The sequence below is a fragment of the Athene noctua genome, chromosome 2 (assembly GCF_965140245.1).
Source record: "Athene noctua chromosome 2, bAthNoc1.hap1.1, whole genome shotgun sequence".
Lineage (NCBI taxonomy): Eukaryota > Metazoa > Chordata > Aves > Strigiformes > Strigidae > Athene > Athene noctua.
In genome coordinates this window covers 520,108-539,187 of record NC_134038.1, presented here as the reverse complement: position 1 = coordinate 539,187, position 19,080 = coordinate 520,108, and the positions used below count along the sequence as shown (strand labels likewise).

The 19,080-nt window shown below is 53.6% G+C and overlaps 1 protein-coding gene across 23 annotated transcripts in view; it reads left to right on the top strand.

Moving 5' to 3' along the window:
• Positions 1 to 19,080, top strand: part of SCRIB (scribble planar cell polarity protein) — a 109,171-nt gene that overhangs the window by 26,900 nt on the left and 63,191 nt on the right. For 22 of the 23 annotated variants that reach the window (XM_074898230.1, XM_074898237.1, XM_074898235.1 and 19 more), the window contains exons 7-16: positions 881 to 955; positions 1,042 to 1,186; positions 1,505 to 1,623; positions 2,244 to 2,443; positions 3,174 to 3,340; positions 3,928 to 4,052; positions 5,126 to 5,251; positions 5,751 to 5,984; positions 6,438 to 6,755; positions 8,895 to 8,957. In XM_074898230.1, the coding sequence (XP_074754331.1) occupies positions 881 to 955; positions 1,042 to 1,186; positions 1,505 to 1,623; positions 2,244 to 2,443; positions 3,174 to 3,340; positions 3,928 to 4,052; positions 5,126 to 5,251; positions 5,751 to 5,984; positions 6,438 to 6,755; positions 8,895 to 8,957 (1,572 nt within the window). The remainder of the gene's footprint in view (positions 1 to 880; positions 956 to 1,041; positions 1,187 to 1,504; positions 1,624 to 2,243; positions 2,444 to 3,173; positions 3,341 to 3,927; positions 4,053 to 5,125; positions 5,252 to 5,750; positions 5,985 to 6,437; positions 6,756 to 8,894; positions 8,958 to 19,080) is intronic. The other variant, XM_074898229.1, reaches the window with a different exon arrangement.

The window sequence follows — 19,080 nt, the reverse complement described above, 5'->3', positions numbered from 1 at the left end:
TTTCCAGTGAGACTCCCTGGTACTTCCTTGCTCTTCTGTGTTGCCCTGCCCCAGGCTGTTTTTCTGCTATGCCAACTTTCTGCCTTTCTCCTTTCTGATTTAACGTCCGTACTGCCAAGTGCAGAACCGTTGGACCGTTCCCCGTTGTTCCCAGCGGCGGAGCACGGGGTGTGTTCCCCCTGGACTGGGGTGCCCGTGCAGAGGGCTCAGCCTGAGCATGCTGGGGGCCAGCCCACAGTCTCGGAATTCAGCTTATCTTGGCATTCAGGGACATCCAGTGATATTCTTTAATTTTGTAGCTCTGGATTAAGCCATTCCTGATCCTGCTCTTAACGTTCTGGAATGGTTTTTTGGCAGAAACCCATCTAAACTGGGAGGCAGAGGAGTTTGTGCAGCTTGCTACATGCAGGGCTGCAGCTTACGTGAGAGAAGGGCTGTGGTGACACTGGGACCACACTCCAGTGGTGCTTTAACTCCAAACCCAGACACCAGTCAGTGTGTGTGGTGTTTGTGGAGTGCTGCTCTGAGCGTATGTTTGGTTTTGTGTCTGAGAGGAGGAAGAGGAGAAAGATTTGTTTCTTCCAAGGCCAGAATTTCCAACCCCCTGTTTAGTTCTTGCTACCAATCAGTCCTTGCTGTTCTCTTCCATATTTCCTGTGGGGATCTGCAGCCAGTGTGCCATCCCAGACATTTCCAAACAAATGTGCTGCTGTATTGTGGCACGCCAACTCGTTAGCTTCATAAACATCTGCTGAGCGGTTCTAGGAGGTGTGAAAGCAACACCAGTGTCTAGCTTGCAGAGGTGGTGGTTTATAGCATCCTAGAGCAGCTTCTCCCCTGCAGAAGGGACTGATGCTGTTACTGTGCTGCTCTGTTACAGCCGGACACTCTGGGAGCGCTCCCGAACCTGCGTGAGCTTTGGCTAGACCGGAACCAGCTCTCAGCCCTGCCCCCCGTGAGTACCTGTTCAGGAGCCCTGACCCCACTCTGCTCCCTTCCCCGGCTGCCCCTCGAGCCGCAGTGTCTCCTCTCTGACCCCAGGAGCTGGGCAATCTCCGCCGCCTGGTCTGTCTGGATGTGTCGGAGAACAAGCTGGAGCAGTTGCCCAACGAGGTCAGTGGGCTGGTAGCTCTGACGGACTTGCTGCTGTCACAGAACCTGCTGGAGTGCATCCCGGAGGGGATCGGTGAGTGCTGCGGGGGGCAGTGCAGGGGCTCCCTGCGGGCCGTGCTGCTGGCGGGGAGACGGACTGGGGGGGCTGGGGGGCGTGGGCAGGCACCGAGCGCCACAGCAGGAGAAGGTGCTGCTGAGCAGAACTCTGCAGGATGGGTTCAGTCCTCACTCTGCACTGCGTGGGGGAAACCTGCGAGCGAGCCTGTGGGCAGGGAGATGGTGCCTGCACTGCGGGGTTACCCGATCCCTGGTGGCAGGCCTTTGAGCCCGAGAAGCAGAACAGCGTCAGGATCCCCAGCGTAGCTCACACCTCGCTTGTTGCCCTGGCCAGGTCAGCTGAAGCAGCTCTCCATCCTCAAGGTGGACCAGAACCGGCTGACAGAGGTGACAGAGTCAATTGGGGACTGTGAAAATCTGTCAGAACTCATCCTGACGGAGAACATGCTGACGGTAAGTACAGCAGCAACCACGCTGCCTCACCAGTGCTGGTCGCTTTAGCCACGTGCCAGGGATCTTTTCCCATCTTTTGACCTCTGAGCTGTATTTCTGAGCGTGCTCCAGCTGCTCTGATGCAGAGTTTCACCTGGCTCACAGGCTTTTGAGAAGGCCCTGGTGGAAGCTGCTTTCTCTCACTCTTTGAAGAATTCTCTAGGACAGCTGGCATGCCTGTGCTAGGACAGCCAGTCCTGCAGCCCATCAGTCTGATGGGAGCAGGACTAGGTCAAAAGCTGCCTTTGGTGAGGGGCCATGGAATAGTGTAATTTAAAATGGCTCTGCTCCAAACTCCTTATGATTTGATTGCTAAAACACAAGTATTGGGAAGGTACAGATGAACAGGAGAAAATCTGGTGGTGTTCTGAGTGTGCTGTGCTGAGGTGAAGGCTTGGCAGGTTAACAGCCTGTGAACCTGAGGGAAAATCTGTCCCAGAGTTGTAGTGAGAACTTCTTCGAAAATGTGTCTGTCAGGACAGAAGGCAGGTGTTTTGTTCCCCGGATAGAGAGCTTTATGTCTTTATACCTTTCTTCAGCTGCTCTTTTCTCTTTTGACTACTGACCCATCTCCTTCCCAGGCCTTGCCGAAGTCCCTTGGCAAGCTGGCCAAGCTGACAAACCTGAACGTGGACCGGAACCGGCTAACATCCCTCCCAGCCGAGATCGGGGGCTGTGCCAACCTGAACGTGCTGTCCTTGCGAGACAACCGCCTGGCCCTCCTGCCGCCAGAGCTGGCCAACACCACGGAGCTGCACGTCCTGGATGTGGCGGGGAACAGGTCAGCAGCAGGAGGGGGGACCTGGCTTGTAGGCACCTTCCGAGGGGAAGCAGCAGCATGGGCTGGGCCCTGGCATGTTTTGGGAAACGTGGAGAAGCCCAGACTGGCTGCTCTGGCCGTGTGTCCCCGAGCTTTGCCTCTTAACCCTTCACCATGTTACCTGAGGACAGGGCAGAGCTGGCGCAGAAGCCTGGGGGCCATTTGCCATGTGTGAAAGAACGATCAGGGGAAATCCCTGTCCACCGTGATCCCTCCTGCAGGTTTTGTAGTTTTGTCATCAGTCCTGAAGTGGTTGGTGCCGAAGCCTTGTTTATGATGTGCACAACCCACAGTGTGCAGGTATCTGATCTGAAAGAGCAGCAGGTTTTAGCTGCAGTTCTGTTAGCCAAGGCTGGTATTTTCTGTAGCAGCTGGAAGCCGACCAGAGGTTCTGTGTGGAATGCTTTCTGTGTGCTGGTCAGGGAAAGCATCACTTTTCTGTCTTCAGACCCCCCCCAAGGTTCACCGTTTCCACGCTGTTGGTGGGGGTTGTCCTGTGCTACAGCTGGGTGCGAGTGGATTGCTGAGTCCCATGTGTGGCCGTGGCAGAGCCCTGCACAGCCTGGGGCAGCTGCTGTGGTGTCAGAGTGGGGGATCCCACGGCAGCTTGGCTGCACTGGGGCGGTCTGGAGTGGCGCTGACGTTCCTTCCTCACCAAGTCAGTTTAACCAGCAGTTCTTTTCTTTTGCAGACTGCAGAACTTGCCATTTGCTTTGACAAATCTTAACCTGAAAGCCCTGTGGCTGGCAGAAAATCAGTCCCAGCCCATGCTGAAATTCCAAACAGAGGATGATGAAAAGACAGGAGAAAAAGTTCTCACTTGTTACCTGCTTCCGCAGCAGCCCTCTCCCAGCCTAGGTAAGAGCCTGCTTTCTGAGTGCTCTGAGCACCGTGCACTCTGGATGGGGCTGCAGGGAAGAGGCGTCGAACCTTCCCCTCTGCTTGGTCACACTGTTCGTCATTAGTGTGATACCTGCAGCAGACTCAGGCTCCTGAACGGCTGGTGGCCACTTTCCAAGGCAGAGATTGTTAAAACTGGGAAATTGCTTCTCTGCTGGGTGATAAAGAAGCTCCAGCCTAGTCTTCAAGTCTTCTGCCTTGATCTATTGACTGAGTAGTTCATGAGGTTTTCTTCCTGTCGTGAAGATATTCTCGTGTCAGTACTTGACTTGTGCCTTAGTCCTACCTTTTTCCTTAGTTCTTGGGTAAGGAGTGCTAGAGCTGAGCCTGCAGGTCCTTCTGTAGAGCTGCTCTAGGTCTGGTGGGAGACGTACAAGAGGTGACAAGATCTGGAGGCCACATCCGTTGTCCTCGAGGCCTCCGTGATTTGATGCCATGAGCAGATACAACACAAGTGCCCTAACGGGTTCAGAACTGTCTCTCCCCCAAGCCTGCCGCCCTGCTCGTTCAGTAAGTAGCTCCCACTGTGTTATCTTTCTTCCCAGAGAATCTTTTGCAGAACAGTGTGGATGACAGCTGGACAGACACCAACTTAAACAGAGTCAGTGTGATTCAGTTCCTGGATGAACCCAAAGTAGATGATGATGATGAGTCTGGAGCCGAAAGACGGGTAAGAAGAAGAGTTTCTCGAAGCTTGTTACCTCCCTGTGGAGACGTAGGCACAAGCTAAACTTTTTTCCTAAGCTGAGGAGCCCTTATGGCGTCCACGTTTCACCCTGTAATGCTGCTGCAGACAGGGTGCAGCCAGGATGCTCCGTGGTGCCCCGAGGAGACAGGCAGGTATGAAAGAGAATTCCTGGCAGTGTGAGCAGACGCAGATTGTGACGCTGCGGGGTGGGAGTTGAGCTGTGAGCGCCCGCCTGCCCCGGCCGGGTCCGAGACCCCTGAGCCGGGCATCCCCACCCGCTGGGGCCCGTGCTCTGGAGCGTCCTGGCAGGCAGCCAGCCTCAAAAACTGGCGCAGATCATTTTGCTTTTGTTGCAGGTGCAAAGGGCAGGATAAAAGTTTCAGTTTTCAGCAAGTACTCTGTTGGTTTATATCTTCTGCAGGATTTTTTTTTCTTTTTATCTTGTGGAGAGAGATTCTTTTGAGATCTGAATCCTCCTGATAAATTGTATTTGCATCTGTCCTTGCAGCACATGTATGCTGCTGGTGTTTGGAGGTTTTGTGGGGTTTTTTGATAGTTTTTAACATTGTTGTTAATTTTAGAATACTGTTTTTCCTGAGTCCTAGCTGTCATGGAGCTAGCTCAGTATCACCAGTTCAGGTAGCAAGACAGGCCTGTCAGGCGTGTTACCAGACGCCAGAGGGATTAAGAAGATATCCCACCCCTGTGTTCCTTTGGGGGTTTCTGTGTCGACACTTCCCATTTACTAAATCTGAAGAAAAATTTGAAACCTTCCCGTCTCTGCGGTTCCTCCCAGTCCCTCCACCAGATGGAGAGCAGGATCCTGCCTGAGAGCGGACTCTGAGCAGTGATACCTGCCTCCAGTTCCCTCCTCCTCCCCGCTGCGGCTGTAGTAGCTGTAGGGAGCGGAGGCCCGGGTCAGACCCCGCAGGGTGAGCTCTGGGGGCCGCCCGGCCGGCTCCAGCACTCCCATAAAACGCATTACCCGAGGCGGGGCGGCGCGGCAGGTGCTGCTCTGCTGCTGAGCCCCTGGCTCTGGGTGTTTTCTGTGGCAGGGCTTACAGCGCAGAGCCACCCCCCATCCCAGCGAGCTGAAGGTGATGAAGAAGGTGATTGAAGTTCGGCGCAGTGAGGTGCATGCTGCAAAGCCTGACCCGGACCTGAACTCTCCGAGCTCAGAAGTGAGTCGTGTTCCCTAGGAGACGGGTGACTGCCGTGGACTCGGGCAGTGGGGAGGCAGCGTGTGTGAGCTGGGCAGAGAGAACCTGGGGGAAGGAGGGAAGGATTGGGAGGGACTAAGCATGGGTTGCCTGGATTCCAGGGGTTGGAATCTGCCGTGGGATGTCAGCCGGGGCCACTGGGACAGGGTGAGAGATGCAGCCGGAGCAGAGAACTGTGTGCAGTGGTACAGGGAGAGGAGGAGAAGGCTCTGATATTCCCAGTAAAGGATGGTGGGAACAGAGTGCTTGGAGGAGGCGTCTTGCTGCCCAGGTGTGATCTTGGGAATGAATGGCCACACAGATGGAGGGGCAGGGTGAGACGCAGCAGTCAAAGTCAGGGGAGCCAGAGGAAAAAGCTGTTTCTGCTGGTACTGGATCGTACCCCACCTCACAGCAGCTGCGCTACCTCGCTCCATCTGCTGCTTTGGCTTCCCTCTGACTTTTACAATCCTCTTGCCAGGAGAAGAGGCTGAGCGCCATGTCAAACCGCAGCGAGGACTCCCACCTTTCCAACAGCACGGCCTCTGCTGACTGCAGGGGAGAGGAGCAGGGAGAGGACGGGGAGAGGGGCTGGCCAAATGGGCAGGTGCCCGACATTCACGAGCTGGAGAAGGAGGCGAAGCCCCGAGCTGAAGAGGAGCATAAGGAGGCTGCTGACCAAGAGGAGGAGGATGTGGAAGTAGAATACAGTGAGGTAGGAGCCTAGGAACTGCAGCAGGGTCATGATAAAAAGATTTGAAAGTTTCAGAGGAAAGGGTAAACGGATGTGCAGTGTGTGAGTTGGGCATCGCCAGCGGCCGGTACAGGCTGTGGAAGCCAAGTTCAAGTAGAGGTTTGGGCAGCCAGTGGGGGCCGGGTCCGTGGGGAGCTGGGAAGGACGGTGGGGGGGTGTGGGAGCCAGACAGAGACTCTGGGAACACCGGGGTTACAGGCTTGAGTGCCCTCAGTCCCTGGTCTGACAGACGTATCTGGGTGAAGGAGTTAATGTGGAAAAAGGCAAGTTTGGAGAAATCTGAACGTGTATTCCTGCATCTTCTTCAGCACAGGCTCTGCCTGTGTTGGCAGTGGGGGGACAGCAGGTTTCTGCACTGCCACCAGAGCCAGCTGTTCCCTGAGGTTCACAGCCCTTGGGGCTTTGCCGTTGTAGCCCACCGTACACTTTGCTGAGGACACACTAATACGGAGTGAGGATGAGGATGAGGATGAAGAGCGGCCGTTCCCAGTGGAGAAGCAGAGGCTTATCCGCAAGGACACGCCCCATTATAAGAAACACTTTAAGATAACTAAACTGCCCAAGCCAGAGGCAGTGGTGGCACTCCTGCAGGGGCTGAACAGTGACGGAGTCCCCAAAGAGGAGGAGGAGTTAGGAGGCTGCAACAACAACGTGGAGCCTGAGGATCAGGAGGAAGCGTGGGATGAGGATGACAGAAAGAACGGAGCTTTGTCTGCTCAGCCGTCAGTGAAGGTAAGGTCTTGTGGGGATGGGGAAGGGTCAGAGGGGTGCCAGACCTCCCTCCTGCTACTTTGAGCTACCAGCCAGCTTGATGTGGTACCAGTGAAAACGTTGGCAGGAGGCTCCAGCACTTCGGGAAAGACATGCTGCGGGTGGGAGAGCTGCTGTTCGCTCTGGGCCTCACGTGGTTGTCCAGGAGCTGTGACTTGTGTTGCTTGTGTCTGACCCCTGGCTGTGCCCAGGTTCTTGCACCCTCCCCATTATGTGTGATGTTGTGCTCTGTGCTGCAAGAACAATTCTTTTGTCCATCACTGACAAGTTCTTCCATTCCTTTCGTTCCTCCTCGCTTGCTGGTTGTTGCACCTCATTTGCAACAGGATGAGCTTTGTCCCTGGATCTAATCTCAGGCTTACGTTCAGGCTGCTCACACTTGTCTTTCTGCTGCAGCACCTCTTGGAGAGGAGTGGGGAGTGAGAGCAGACAGGAGCGTGCCCTTCCCGTCGGTTCCCCCCTGTGCCTGCCCAGCGCAGACGCAGTCCGATGAGGTGTCCGCTGGGATTTAGGGGAACTCGTGCTCTGGAGCTTTGCCGTTGCCACGGGGCCGTGGTGGGCCTTCCTGGTGATGCTGGGGGCTGATGAGGCAGGAGGTCCTTGGTTCCACCCAGCTGAACCACCAGGTCCGGCTAGGGACGCACAGAGATCCTTGCTGGAGGAGCATCCTGCAGTGGGGTAGGAACAGACCGATGAGGGGCACTGTGAGGTTAGGGCAGCTCTTACTGAAGGTGACGTGACGATTTTGCGAGGGCTCTTTGGCAGGCAGAGAGCAGGGTGTGGCTGCATCTCCATAGTCTGACACCAGCAGCTCTCATGGGTGAGGTGTGGGTCTCTCAGCTGGTGGAAGATGCTGGAGTAAAATCCGTTGTTGCTGTTAGTGCACACGCTCCAGGCTGTTGGGGCCAGTCCCACCCCATGCTGGAGTCCGATGGCTCTGGAGTTCAGAGTGAGCCGGGGAAGGTTCTCGTGTTCAGGTTTGCTTTGGAGCCCTTCTCTCCATGGAGGCTTGTCTGTCCGTGTGGGAGCTGGTTTGGTTTGTCCCTTGCTCCCTAGGAATAGGGCATGTAGTTCCCTGTCTGTTTGTGAAGTTCTTCAAAATGAAAAGGAGCTGCTGCTGCTTGTAAGAATGTGTGAAGCCATCCTGAGTCCCCTCCACCAAGACCTGCCATACTTGGGAAATGCCCTCACCCAAAAAGCTCATTTTAGTCAGGGGCCCAAAGCTGAGATGTGCTGACCTGTTGGTGAAACCCGTGAAGGCTGCACAGGCATGGAGACCACAGGTTTGGTGTATCCACCAGAAAGTCACCTTTGTGATCAGCCAAGCCTTCCGCCTGGAAACAGCGGGTTTCCCTTCTGTAGGTGGTTGGGTGCTTGCTCCTCAGGGGCAGGTGCACCCACTTGCCCCCTGAGCCACCTGCCAGGGATGGGAACATGGGGAGCAGAGTCACTGCGCGGTGCAGGGAGCTTCAGGTGAGAGGTGCTGCCTGCAGGCACTGAAGGAGGTAGGATGGGGTGTGCAGGAGGCTGGATCCTTAAATCAGAGGGGTTTGTGCAATGGGGGTTGGTTTTCAAGAGAAATTCTCAGGTTTCCTGCATTTGGGAGCACAACCCTGGGTGCCTGCGGGACGCAGGGCTCCGCCGGAGGCTCTTCCCAGGGCTGGAGGGACGGATGCGCTTTGATTTGGGGTCACTCCATTCCTGTGCAGCAGCTGAGTGGCACCAGAGGTCTCTTTGTGCTTTTCCCCTGTTGTTCAATCCTTCCTTCACTGAACAGCTGGGGACAGAGGGGGTAGAATCAGCTAATAGCGTTCAGCTCGCGAGCTTGGCGGTCCCAGCCTCAGGGTGCCAACACGGGCGAGAGCGTGGCCGTGGAGATGCGGCTTCCAGGGCGGAGGGTGCTGCCGCCCGGCGAGGGGGGCCGGCCACAGCCCCGTGGCTGGTGGCCAGGAGCGGTGTGAGTGGGGCTGCGCTGGGGCTGCGTGGCCAGGCCTGTCGGAGCGGTGTGCGTCTGAGTGTTGGGTGGTGGTGGTAGTGGTGGCGGGTTTGGTTTATGCTCCACTAATCCGCATGCCTCTTTGCTGGTTCCTGTCCTAACAGGGGGTGTCGTTTGATCAAGCCAATAATCTGCTGATTGAACCTGCTCGCATTGAGGAGGAAGAGGTCTGTACCACTCCTACTGTTCTCTCTCTGCCAAAAATCATTCAGTCTGCTTGATTTGCTTCCCAGGCTCACCCATTGTTGTAGGGGAAACTGATCTCTCTGGGTCAAGTGGCTTCTGGACCTGACTGATCACAAACACACAATGATTGTTTCCTCCCCTGCTTTCACCTCCTTTCCCTACTTTTCCATCCCTGAGGTGAGAATGGCTGCTGCAGATCAGGAGTGAGATGGAAGCAATGTAAAAAGCCAAAGGGGGCCGAGGTGGAAGGTTCAGTTCCTATTTGCTGTGCACTGAGGAAAGAGAAGGTGGAAGAAAATGAGTGGGAGTGGTGGGTGACCCTGAAGTAGAGGCCTCGGGAGTCTGCCGAGCGCTGCGTCCGACCCTGGCACAGAGGGAGGAGGATCTGACTGAGGACACTGTGCCATTGCAGAAGGGTGGGCTGGAGCTAAGGGCTCATGCTCCTCACGCAGCCCCCAGGAGAATCCCCTCGAGTCTTCACATGCAGCACTTTAGGGTCTTGGGTGGCACTGGGGGCTCCGGGAAGCCCCTGGCACACGTGTGGAGTTCCGTGCCAGGTTTTAAGGTCCTGTGTCTTGCTGCCTTAGCTCAGCCTCCAGCTAGGATTAACTTCCTGAGTTTGTTCCCCAGTTTTTGGAAGGCTTCCCCATCCCCTGGCTCAGCGGGCTTCCCGCAGGCAGGGAGCTGTGGGGAGCAGAGTGCTGCTGCCACGGGCAAGAGGCAGAGACTCTGCTCAGTACCAACGGCTTGTGAGAAGGTTTCTTCCCTTAGGACAGGGCCATGGTCCCAGGCCCGTGTGCTGCGTGGGAGTGCTGGCCTGATTGTCTGTGAACTTGGCTCTTCGCTACTCCCCCAGGTGTAAAGCGGAGGGTTTTCTTCCTTGGTTTTGGAGTAAGATTTTCTGGGAGGGAGATGACAAATTCCTTCCACTTCAGGTGAAACATGAGCTGGCTCAGATGTGCTCCACTGTTAGTGTGTCCTGAAGATTTGTCCATCTTAGCTCTAGATCACTGAAAGACATATCAATATTTCCTGCATTTCTCTTTTGCGTAGCTCTTCTGTCGCTCAGCGGTGAAACTGAGTATAGCCAGGTGCTTCCTGGCCCCTCGTTTGGAGACACACTGCTCTTGGTCCTTCTTTCCAGCCATTGGACGTGTTCCATTTGCAGAGTTTTCTTGCTCCTTGAGGTGCAGTGGCCCAGGAAATCTCAGTCTTGTGTCAGGGAACAGTCTGCCTGCATCGTCCTTGGCTCCAGCCCGTGCTCCACCTGCTCCGTGGAAGTGCCCAGAACTCCCCTGGGGGGGCTGGAGAGGGCCGCTGGCCGGAGGCACCAGGTTGCTCTGGTGTCCCTGCAGTGTGGTCTCCCCTGAGCAAGTCTGTTCCCTCCCGGAAAAGAGCAGCGTGCAGCTCCCCAGGACGAGCACCTGGAGACCCACCAGATGGGTGGTGGTAGCTGAAGTCGCCCCAGAGCAGCCCAGCTTTGGGAAGCCATTGACTGTCCTGCAGCTCTGGGGAGCGCTCGGCTCAGCGGATGCCTGCTGACCTCTCCAGGCAGGGGTGCTCTGTTGTCTGGGCACCTACCAGGACCAGCTCGTGCGGAAGGTTCAGTCTCCAGAAACATCACACTGTGGGCCTCGGACTGAGAGCGCTGTAGGTGAGGGCTGGCCCTGGGCACTGCCTGGCTGGGACCTCTGGCCCGCGCTGGGAGCGGGGCCCTGCCTGTCCCGGCTGCGAAGGGACCTCGGTGCCTCTCGGTGAGCAGAGGGAGGACACCAGGAGGAATACTTGGGGTCTGAAAGACTGTTCAGCGTCAGAGTAGAGAATTAGCTTGGGAAGGGAGCAATCCCAGGAGTAGCATCTACCTGCTGTTCCCAGGGATGGTTTCCAGTCCTTGAGAGGAGTCTCTCACAGCTGAACTGGTGGCTGTGGAACGGAGCAAGACCGTCACAGGGTGGGGAGCCTGGGGCTCCTTGAGCAGCACCTTCCTTGTAGAATTGTGTACAGCTCTTAAAGAAAGGGAACTGTTGATAGCGTGTTCTTTAAGCCTAAACCATAAACCTGAGCCAAAGACTAACCTTGCCAGAGTAGAGCTGGAGACTGACTTCGCCGGCAGCCCCGGGTGTAGGGAGCCTGGTGCTGTGCAGGCAGCTGGTGCTTCCAGAGCTCCTTTAGCTGTTGGTGCCAGTGGGACTCTGCACAGTGAAAGAAATAATTTTGTTAAAGCACATGGTATCTGATAGTGAGTGTCTGGATTCCACTGCTGACTCTATCCCCAGTGTCTTGTCTTGGTCTCCATCTGCACTGCAGCAGTGGCTGTGTCTGGGTGTAGGGAGGCTTTGAGAGGAGGAAGGAAGCGTATTGAGCTGCTCATTGAAGGCACGACGTACCTGAAGTCTGTCTGTTCTCATATAATTTTTGAAGTAGTCTGGAAAGAGCTGCTGTGCAGGTTGAAGATAATAGTGGAAAGAGGGTCCCAGATCCCGTGTCAGTGACAGCAGCTGCAGTAACGGCTGGTGTCATCCTGCTGTGAACCCACCTTCTGCAGGACCCCCCAAGGACAGAGTCCCGAGGGGCTCTGCACTGCCCACGCCTCTGCTGCCCGCGGAGCTTTGCAGCGTTTCACTTCTCCCTCGCTGCTCCCCCAGCAGCACCAGGCTCTGCGGGGGGGGATGCGGCTCAGTCCCTCCCTGGGAAGAAGCTGGGCCGCTCGCAGGCGGGACAGACCCCGGCAGCTGCTGCTCTCAGGCGGGGTCGGAAGGGTGTCAGGGCCTCTTGAAGGCGTCTTGGGAAGTTCACCGTTTGTCTTGGAGCACGAGCCTGGTGCTTGGCAGGACCCTTGCTGGTTGCCAAAGGCTCGGCGTGGTCCGGCAGCGCGGGGGGGCGGCGCTGCCCCGGCACGGGGCCCCAGCCCTGCGGCTGCTCATGGGGCGAGGCTGCGCACCCCTCGACGCTATCGGCCGTGGGATTCTTACGTAGCAGGTGGATCTTCCTGCGATGTGTTCTGGAAATTTGAAACCCTGAAAATACTAATAAACCTCTGCTGCGTAATGCAGGGAAGATCGTGTCACCTGTATTTGCTCAGCTGGCCCGGCCAGAGTATGCTTTCTGACCAAGCAGAGTCCCCTCCAAGTTATGAAAAGATACAACACTCTGTTTTCTCTCATTTCATTTTTTTAATTACTCAAGTTCCCAATGAACAAGGAAAAATATGCCATATTTTCTGTTTGAATTTGTCTAGCTTTTATTTATTGCCATAGGAATGTTTTTAAGACCTTTCCCTACTGGAGGGAAGGGCCCTTAGTATTCTCCCTTACGCCGGGACCCTCCAGCAGTTTGGAGGTGGGGACTGTAATCTCCTCTTGCAGATGCAGAGCTTCGGTTCAGGTATGTTAAGGCACAGTTTGAACACAGTTCACCTGCAGAGTGGCTGAGATTCCTCATGTGATTGCTGCTTATTCATATTAATGTATCGCTCTGGGCCACCACAGATTTTATCTGATCTGGAGCTTGCTTAAGGGCCGGGTGGGAAACTCTGGAATGATTTCTCACACAAGTGCAGAACTGTCTGCAGAGTTTCCCCTTCCTGCTGTGGCACAATCGTCCAGTTTGCTCTCCCAAGTAGGAAGGACAGAAAGCAATAGTGTTCTGAACAGAGAGAGGAGATACCACGTTTAAACAAAATGCTGTGGTTCATGACTCTCACTTTTGAAATAAGAAAACTCAATATTTACAACAGATATGGGTCTTGCTGCTTAGGGTGAGGATTATACAAAAAATTTAGGCATTAAAATAACCCCCGTGGAAATGAATGGGGCTTAATCATTTGCATGTCTTTAAAAACTGGTCCTTATTTGCTCAGTAATATTTCTGACTGTGTCAGGAGGGAAGAAGGGTAACTCCTGGAATAGTTTCGGGGCTTTGTGATGGAAGCTAACGACCAGCTTGGATCTGGGAACTGAAACGAGGCAAGATTGGGATAGGTTGCCATTTCAGGAAGATACGCTTTAGTCAAAAAAGGGCTGTTCTTAATTCAGGAGCAACAAGCTAAATTTACAACTAAGATAACACAGATTATTCAGAAGAAATCCTGAAGCCAAGTATCCTGCAACCACTAGCAACCAGATACTGTACTGTGTTTCATAAGTCAGTCAAACTTTTCGTTAAACATGGGTAGTTTCTTCCTGTTCCTCGACGTCTGTGCACACACTCTCATTCTTGCTAGTGGGAGAAACCAAAAACTTCTCCAGATTTCTACTTCTTGATTGATGAGAAAACTTACTTTCATGCTGAACTTGCATCTGTTAATTCATTGTTTTCATTATATTTTTTATCGTGAAAAATCTCTTTTCTTCTGTCTGACCCTCTGTCTGCTTGTCCTTGGGATATTTTCATGGACATCAGTCACAATTTCTAGCCTTCATTTTGCTAAATTAAAAAACCCAAATTCTTCTGGTGTTCCCTTGTAAGATAGATGCCCATGGCCTGTATTTCTTGCTGTTCTTTCATTCACTTGTTCTACTTGAATTCACATTTGTTGACAGTGGATAACATAACAGAGTTTATCCAGACTTTAGTTCACTAAATTCCAGTTTTCTTTCACTTCAAATGTAGTTTCTGGTCACAGAGGGGAATTCTCTTTAGGTACCCAGTTTTTGTTCCTGCATTCAGCATCATGCTCCTCAGTGAGGTTTGTCCTCCAGACTGTTGCTGTACTTAAAGATGTCTCTGCTTGTAGGTTTTAAAATGAGTGTTTTATCTCACTGTCACCTTGGACAAATGCTCTCCTACTGTGCTGCCTGCCCTTAGCAGCACAAAGGTGAAACAGATTTTAGAAGAAAGTTGTAAATTCTCCAGCCCTTTCAGTCTTTTAATTGTATATGAAATGATGGGTTAAAATGGACCTTTAGAACAGTAAGAAATTATGGGGCTGCAAGCAGTTTCTAAGTGACAGTTTTGTAGTCAGAAATGATGCAAAATGAATGACTATACCAATGATAGAGTCCATCCCCCTGCTGGACACAGGAGGAGATGTGGTAACAAGTGATGAGGAGAAGGCTGAGGTGCTTAATGACTTCTTTGCCTCGGTCTTAATAACAAGACCAGTACTGAAGGAGTCCGGCCTCCTCAGCCAGAAGACAGACTGGGAGAATGACTCCCCGGCATTCCAGGAGGAGACATTCAGTGACCTGCTGCATCACTCAGACACAAAGTCTATGGGACCGGATGGGATACACCCGAGGGTGCTGGAGGACTGGCTGGGGGGCTCCCCAAGCCGCTTTCCATCGTTTCCCAGCAGTCCTGGCTGAGCGGGGAGGTCCCGACAGGTTGGAAATTGGCCCATGTGACGCCCATCTGTGAGAAGGGTGGATATATATATGGGATATATATATATTGGCTGAAGGAAAAGCTGTGGATGTTGTTTACTTTGACTCTAGCAAGGCCTTTGACACCGTTTCCCACAACATTCTGGCGAAACTGGCTGCTCGAGGCTTGGATGGGCACACGCTTTGCTGGGTAAAAAACTGGCTGATGGCTGGGCCCAAAGAGTTAAATCCAGCTGGGGGCCAGTGACGAGTGGTGTCCCCCAGGGCTGGGTGTTGGGGCCACTCCTGTTTAACATCTTTATTGATGATCTAGACAAGGGGATCAAGGGCACCCTCAGTCAGTTTGCAGGTGACACCCAGCTGGGTGGGAGTGTGGGTCTGCTCGAGGGCGGGGAGGCTGCAGAGAGACCTGGGCAGGCTGGAGCCATGGGCTGAGCCCAGCTGGGGGAGTTTCACTGAGGGCAAATGCCGGGGGCTGCCCTTGGGCCACAACAACCCCCAGCAGGGCTACAGGCCTGGGGAGGAGTGGCTGGAGAGCTGCCGGTCAGAGAGGGGCTGGGGGGGTTGAGAATGAGCCAGAGTGTGCCCAGGGGGCCAAGGAGGGCAACGGCATCCTGGCTTGTGTCAGCACTGGCGTGGCCAGCAGGGACAGGGAAGGGATCTGAGCCCTGGGCTCGGCACTGGGGAGGCCGCCCCTCGCTGAGGGGGTTCAGTTCTGGGCCCCTCACCCCAAAAAGGCCATTGAATGACTCGAGCGTGGCCAGAGAAGGGCAACGGAGCTGGGGCAGGGTCTGGAGCACAGGTCTGCTGGGGAGCGGCTGGGGGCACTGGGGGGGTTCAGTCTGGAGCAGAGGAGGCTGAGGGGAGACCTCCTGGCCCTCTGCAACTCCCTGCCAGGAGGGGGCAGAGAGGGGGGATGAGTCTCTGGAGCCAAGGCCCCAGCACCAGGCCCCGAGGGAATGGCCTCAAGCTGCCCAGGGCAGGGTCAGGCTGGCTCTGAGGAAGGATTTCTGTGCAGAAGGGGCTGTTGGGCGTTGGAATGGGCTGCCCAGGGCAGGGGGGAGTCCCCGGGATCCCTGGAGGGGTTGAAGAGTCGGGCTGAGCCAGCGCTGAGGGATCTGGGGGAGTTGGGAACGGTCAGGGGGAGGGTCATGGTGGGGCTGGAGGAGCTGCAAGGGCTTTTCCAACCCAGATGATTCTGGGGTTCTGTGATTTTTATCTCATAAAAAGAATAGAAATAAAAATCCTTTACTGCTGAAGAGAGGAAGAAATATAACATGTTCTAGTGTCACTTATTCCAGCTGAATCCTCAGGTCTTCCATGTTCAGGTTTTTGTGCTGTTTCCAGTTCTGGTAATGGTTCAAGGCTTGGTAGCTCTGTCCAGTGCTTGTTTTGCTTCTCTTTATTGAAGTTGAATGTTTTCCTTTCCAGAGGGGCTCTGTCCTGTTGCATCCCGTAGTTCAGCCAGCCCAGTTCCCTTCAGGATCCCCTCTTTTACTATTGGCATTTCCCTGCCTGTGGCAAACCTGGGTTTTCATTATGATGAGGAGGAAGTACTGACTTCTTATATCCCTATTTCTGGGGAATTCATTCATGAAAGAACTAATCATAGAATCATAAAATAGTGCAGGTTGGAAAGGACCTCGGAAGGACCAACCTTGTGTGGGAAAGGGAGCCTGGATGGGATTATCCAGCACCCTGACCAGTCACAGCTTGTAAACCTCCACTGGTGGGGACTCTGCCACCTCCCTGGGGACCTGGGTCCTGTGAATGATTGTTGTCACTGTAAAAGTTTTTTCCTATACCAAGATGAAATCATTTCTCTGTATAGACACACGTATATGTGATGACATACATGAACATCCCTATCTATATGATTCACATCTAAATGATGGCCGCATGTATCTATATATTCATGTCAAGATTAATCATATCTGTATGAACCTAGGTTTTTATTTGTCATTCAGAAGCCATCATATTTTAAAAAACACATCCTCACTTCATGGAATGTTGTTCGGTGTCTTGGAATCTCTCTGGGGAAGGGGACCTGCAGGATCCGCCGGCGCATTCAGCATGGCCGGTCCTGTCCTGGCTGCTCCGGTGCTGCCGTCAGTCACTGGGGCTTGCTCAGGTGCTCTCTGCTTAGTGCTGACCTGGGTGGAGAGGGCAGTGAAGGCAGTGAAGCGCTTGGCTCTGATCTTGGCCTTGCAATTATCCATCCCCTTGGTAACTAAACCCACATCTGAACGTAGGAAGAAATAACATCAGAGCCAGAAAATCTTCGGCTCGTACCCAGCAGGCAGCTCCTCTGCCAGGGCAGGATCTTTCCTTCATGTTCCTTTTTCCGTTGTTCGATTTTAATTTAGTTCTCAGCAGCTCATGCAGGAATCTCCCACCTTCCATTTGGTCACTGATATTTTCAGCCCATCCTCTTGTCCTCACGAGTTGCTGCGTACTGAAGCCAGACAGATTTAGCTCTTCTAATCTTTCCTGCTGAGTCAGTGCCTCTGGCTCCTGCACCCCCGTGTGTCTCTTACATTTATGTGCCGTGTAGGCTCCTCTGTCTTGTTGAGGTGTTCCTGGAAAAAGGACACACAGAGCTGAATGTCCTTCAGGCATCTCACGGTCGGTGTGGGGGCTTGCTTCGGGCTTTAGGCAGCACAGACCTGAGCGAGACACGGGGATCCTTCCACAGCTCCTTGCGGGCTGGAGTTTGGGATTTCTGACCTGTTCGTACCACTGTGCAAGACACAGGGGAGCTGCTGTCTATGATTTATACTATGTATGCATTTTAGTTCCACAGTATTTAGTGGTGATAAATTGTGTCATTTACTTGGGCTGTATGTTAAAAAGCATTTTTTAGCCTGCGGCTGAAATTTCATTGGGTATCCCTAATTCCTTTGTTGTTACAAACATGGAAAAATAATTTCCCATAAATTTATTAATGGCATGAAAAGAGAGAAATACATCTGTCCCTCCCCCTGCTGTATTTGAAGGCCCCTAGCCTCCCCTCACACAGCATTTTCACTGTCACTGAGCCAGAATAAGATCCAGCCTGGGGCAGTTCTCGGCAGAGCCCCACTTCTTGGTTCTCCACGGATGACTAGTACTTGACTGCTGGTCAAGTCCTGCTTGTTCTTCGCCTGTATAATGTACACCCAAACCCAGCATCGTGCGATGGCAGGAAGAATGTCTTGGGATAAGTTTTACAAGAGTCTGCCTATTAAATCTTTACTGTTACTGTCTCAGCCAAGTTTGGAGTCTTGTCATAGAGGTGTGTTTGGTTTTTGAGAGATTTGATTTTCGTAACATTCAGCTGTTTGGTATTGGGGCCATTTCTGCGTGTTCTTCAGTTGCTTTTCTGGAGCTGGAGCCAGGATGACGAGCTGATGGTTGCAGGCGTCATCCCGTGTCATCTCTTAGTCTAATGGCACAACATAAATGCTATTTCAGGGTATCAGGACTCCAGAATTTTATAAATGCTTTCCAAGCACATCAGAGATCTGTTGGTTGTTAGGACTCTTGGGTACAAGTTATCCAGTCCTTTGGGCTTTTAAAATGGTTATTCCTTATTGATTCTAATAAATTGATTCTTCAGCTGCATTGCAGCGTGATTCTTCACCTTCGTGTGATGCACGTACATCACCACGCTTCTGTCCAAACACAGACAGCGGTGTTCATCACATGTTTGTGTTTTCTGTGTCACTGGTGACAATCCAGTCCCATTTAAAGTTTCAAGCAACATAAATGCAGGGGTTAGACACTTCCTTCAGATGTACAGCAAGTTATAACAAGACGCCTGTGCATGCAGGAACTTGCTGCCTTCTGGAGATAAAGCCCGTGAAGCCCCGCTGCGTTGGGTGTGTCTGGAGGTACAGGTTGGTCTTTCGGCGGGTTCTGGGCTGCAGCAGCCCCACGCGCCGGCAGTCGAAGCCTGTGAGGGGCCAGTTTGCTGCTGTGCTGCGCCCCTGCCGAGGGCGAGCTGCAGAAGGCCGTAGGTGGCCGTCACGGGCCACTGCTGGGTGCTGGTACCCCTGGGTACCCCTGGGTGCTGCAGCGCCAGCCTGCCCACCCTGCGCCGCTGAGTCCTCCGGAGCGGGGCACGTTTACTCACTGCACGCTGCAAAATCTCACAGGTCAAGTGAATCTGTTGGAAGATAGCTATATTAAAAAACTATGAAAAATAGGTTGAGGTGGAATCAGTCCTTGTTTGAGTATGTTCCTTGGAGACGTAAGGCAGGAACACTGGTGGGACTGAGGGGGATAGAGGAGAGGGGGGGATACAACTGCTCCCTCGGGTCGTGCTTTGGTGGTAAATGGGTTTCACCCTACCCCTCAGTGGGAGTTCAGGGACTCTCACCTGACAACTCCAGGCTGAAGTGGCAGCTTTTTCAATTTTTCCACTTTTCTCCTTCCCAAGTAGCCCTTTTCTATGGAGGGCACAGACACTTCTCTGGGAGGGATGAGGCGGGAGCTCTGGATACGTGTCCCACTGAAGGAAAGTTTGTCCCTTCTGCGGAGCGAGGAGCCACAACCAGCTGAGCAGCATGTTTCCGAGTGGGGAGTATCCCAGATGAGTTGTTAGGTCTGAGGTGAACAGTTGCTGGGCAGCGGGAGGATCCCTGGTTCTAGGGGAAAAAAGGCAAGAAGAGGAAAATAACCCCAGAAGTCAGTGTCAGGAGTGATTGCAGGGGTGGGGCCGTGCTGCCCCGGCTCTTAGGGCAGCTCGTTGCTGCCTTCGCAGAGTGTCGGTCTGGACACCGTGGAAGTCAGGGCAGCT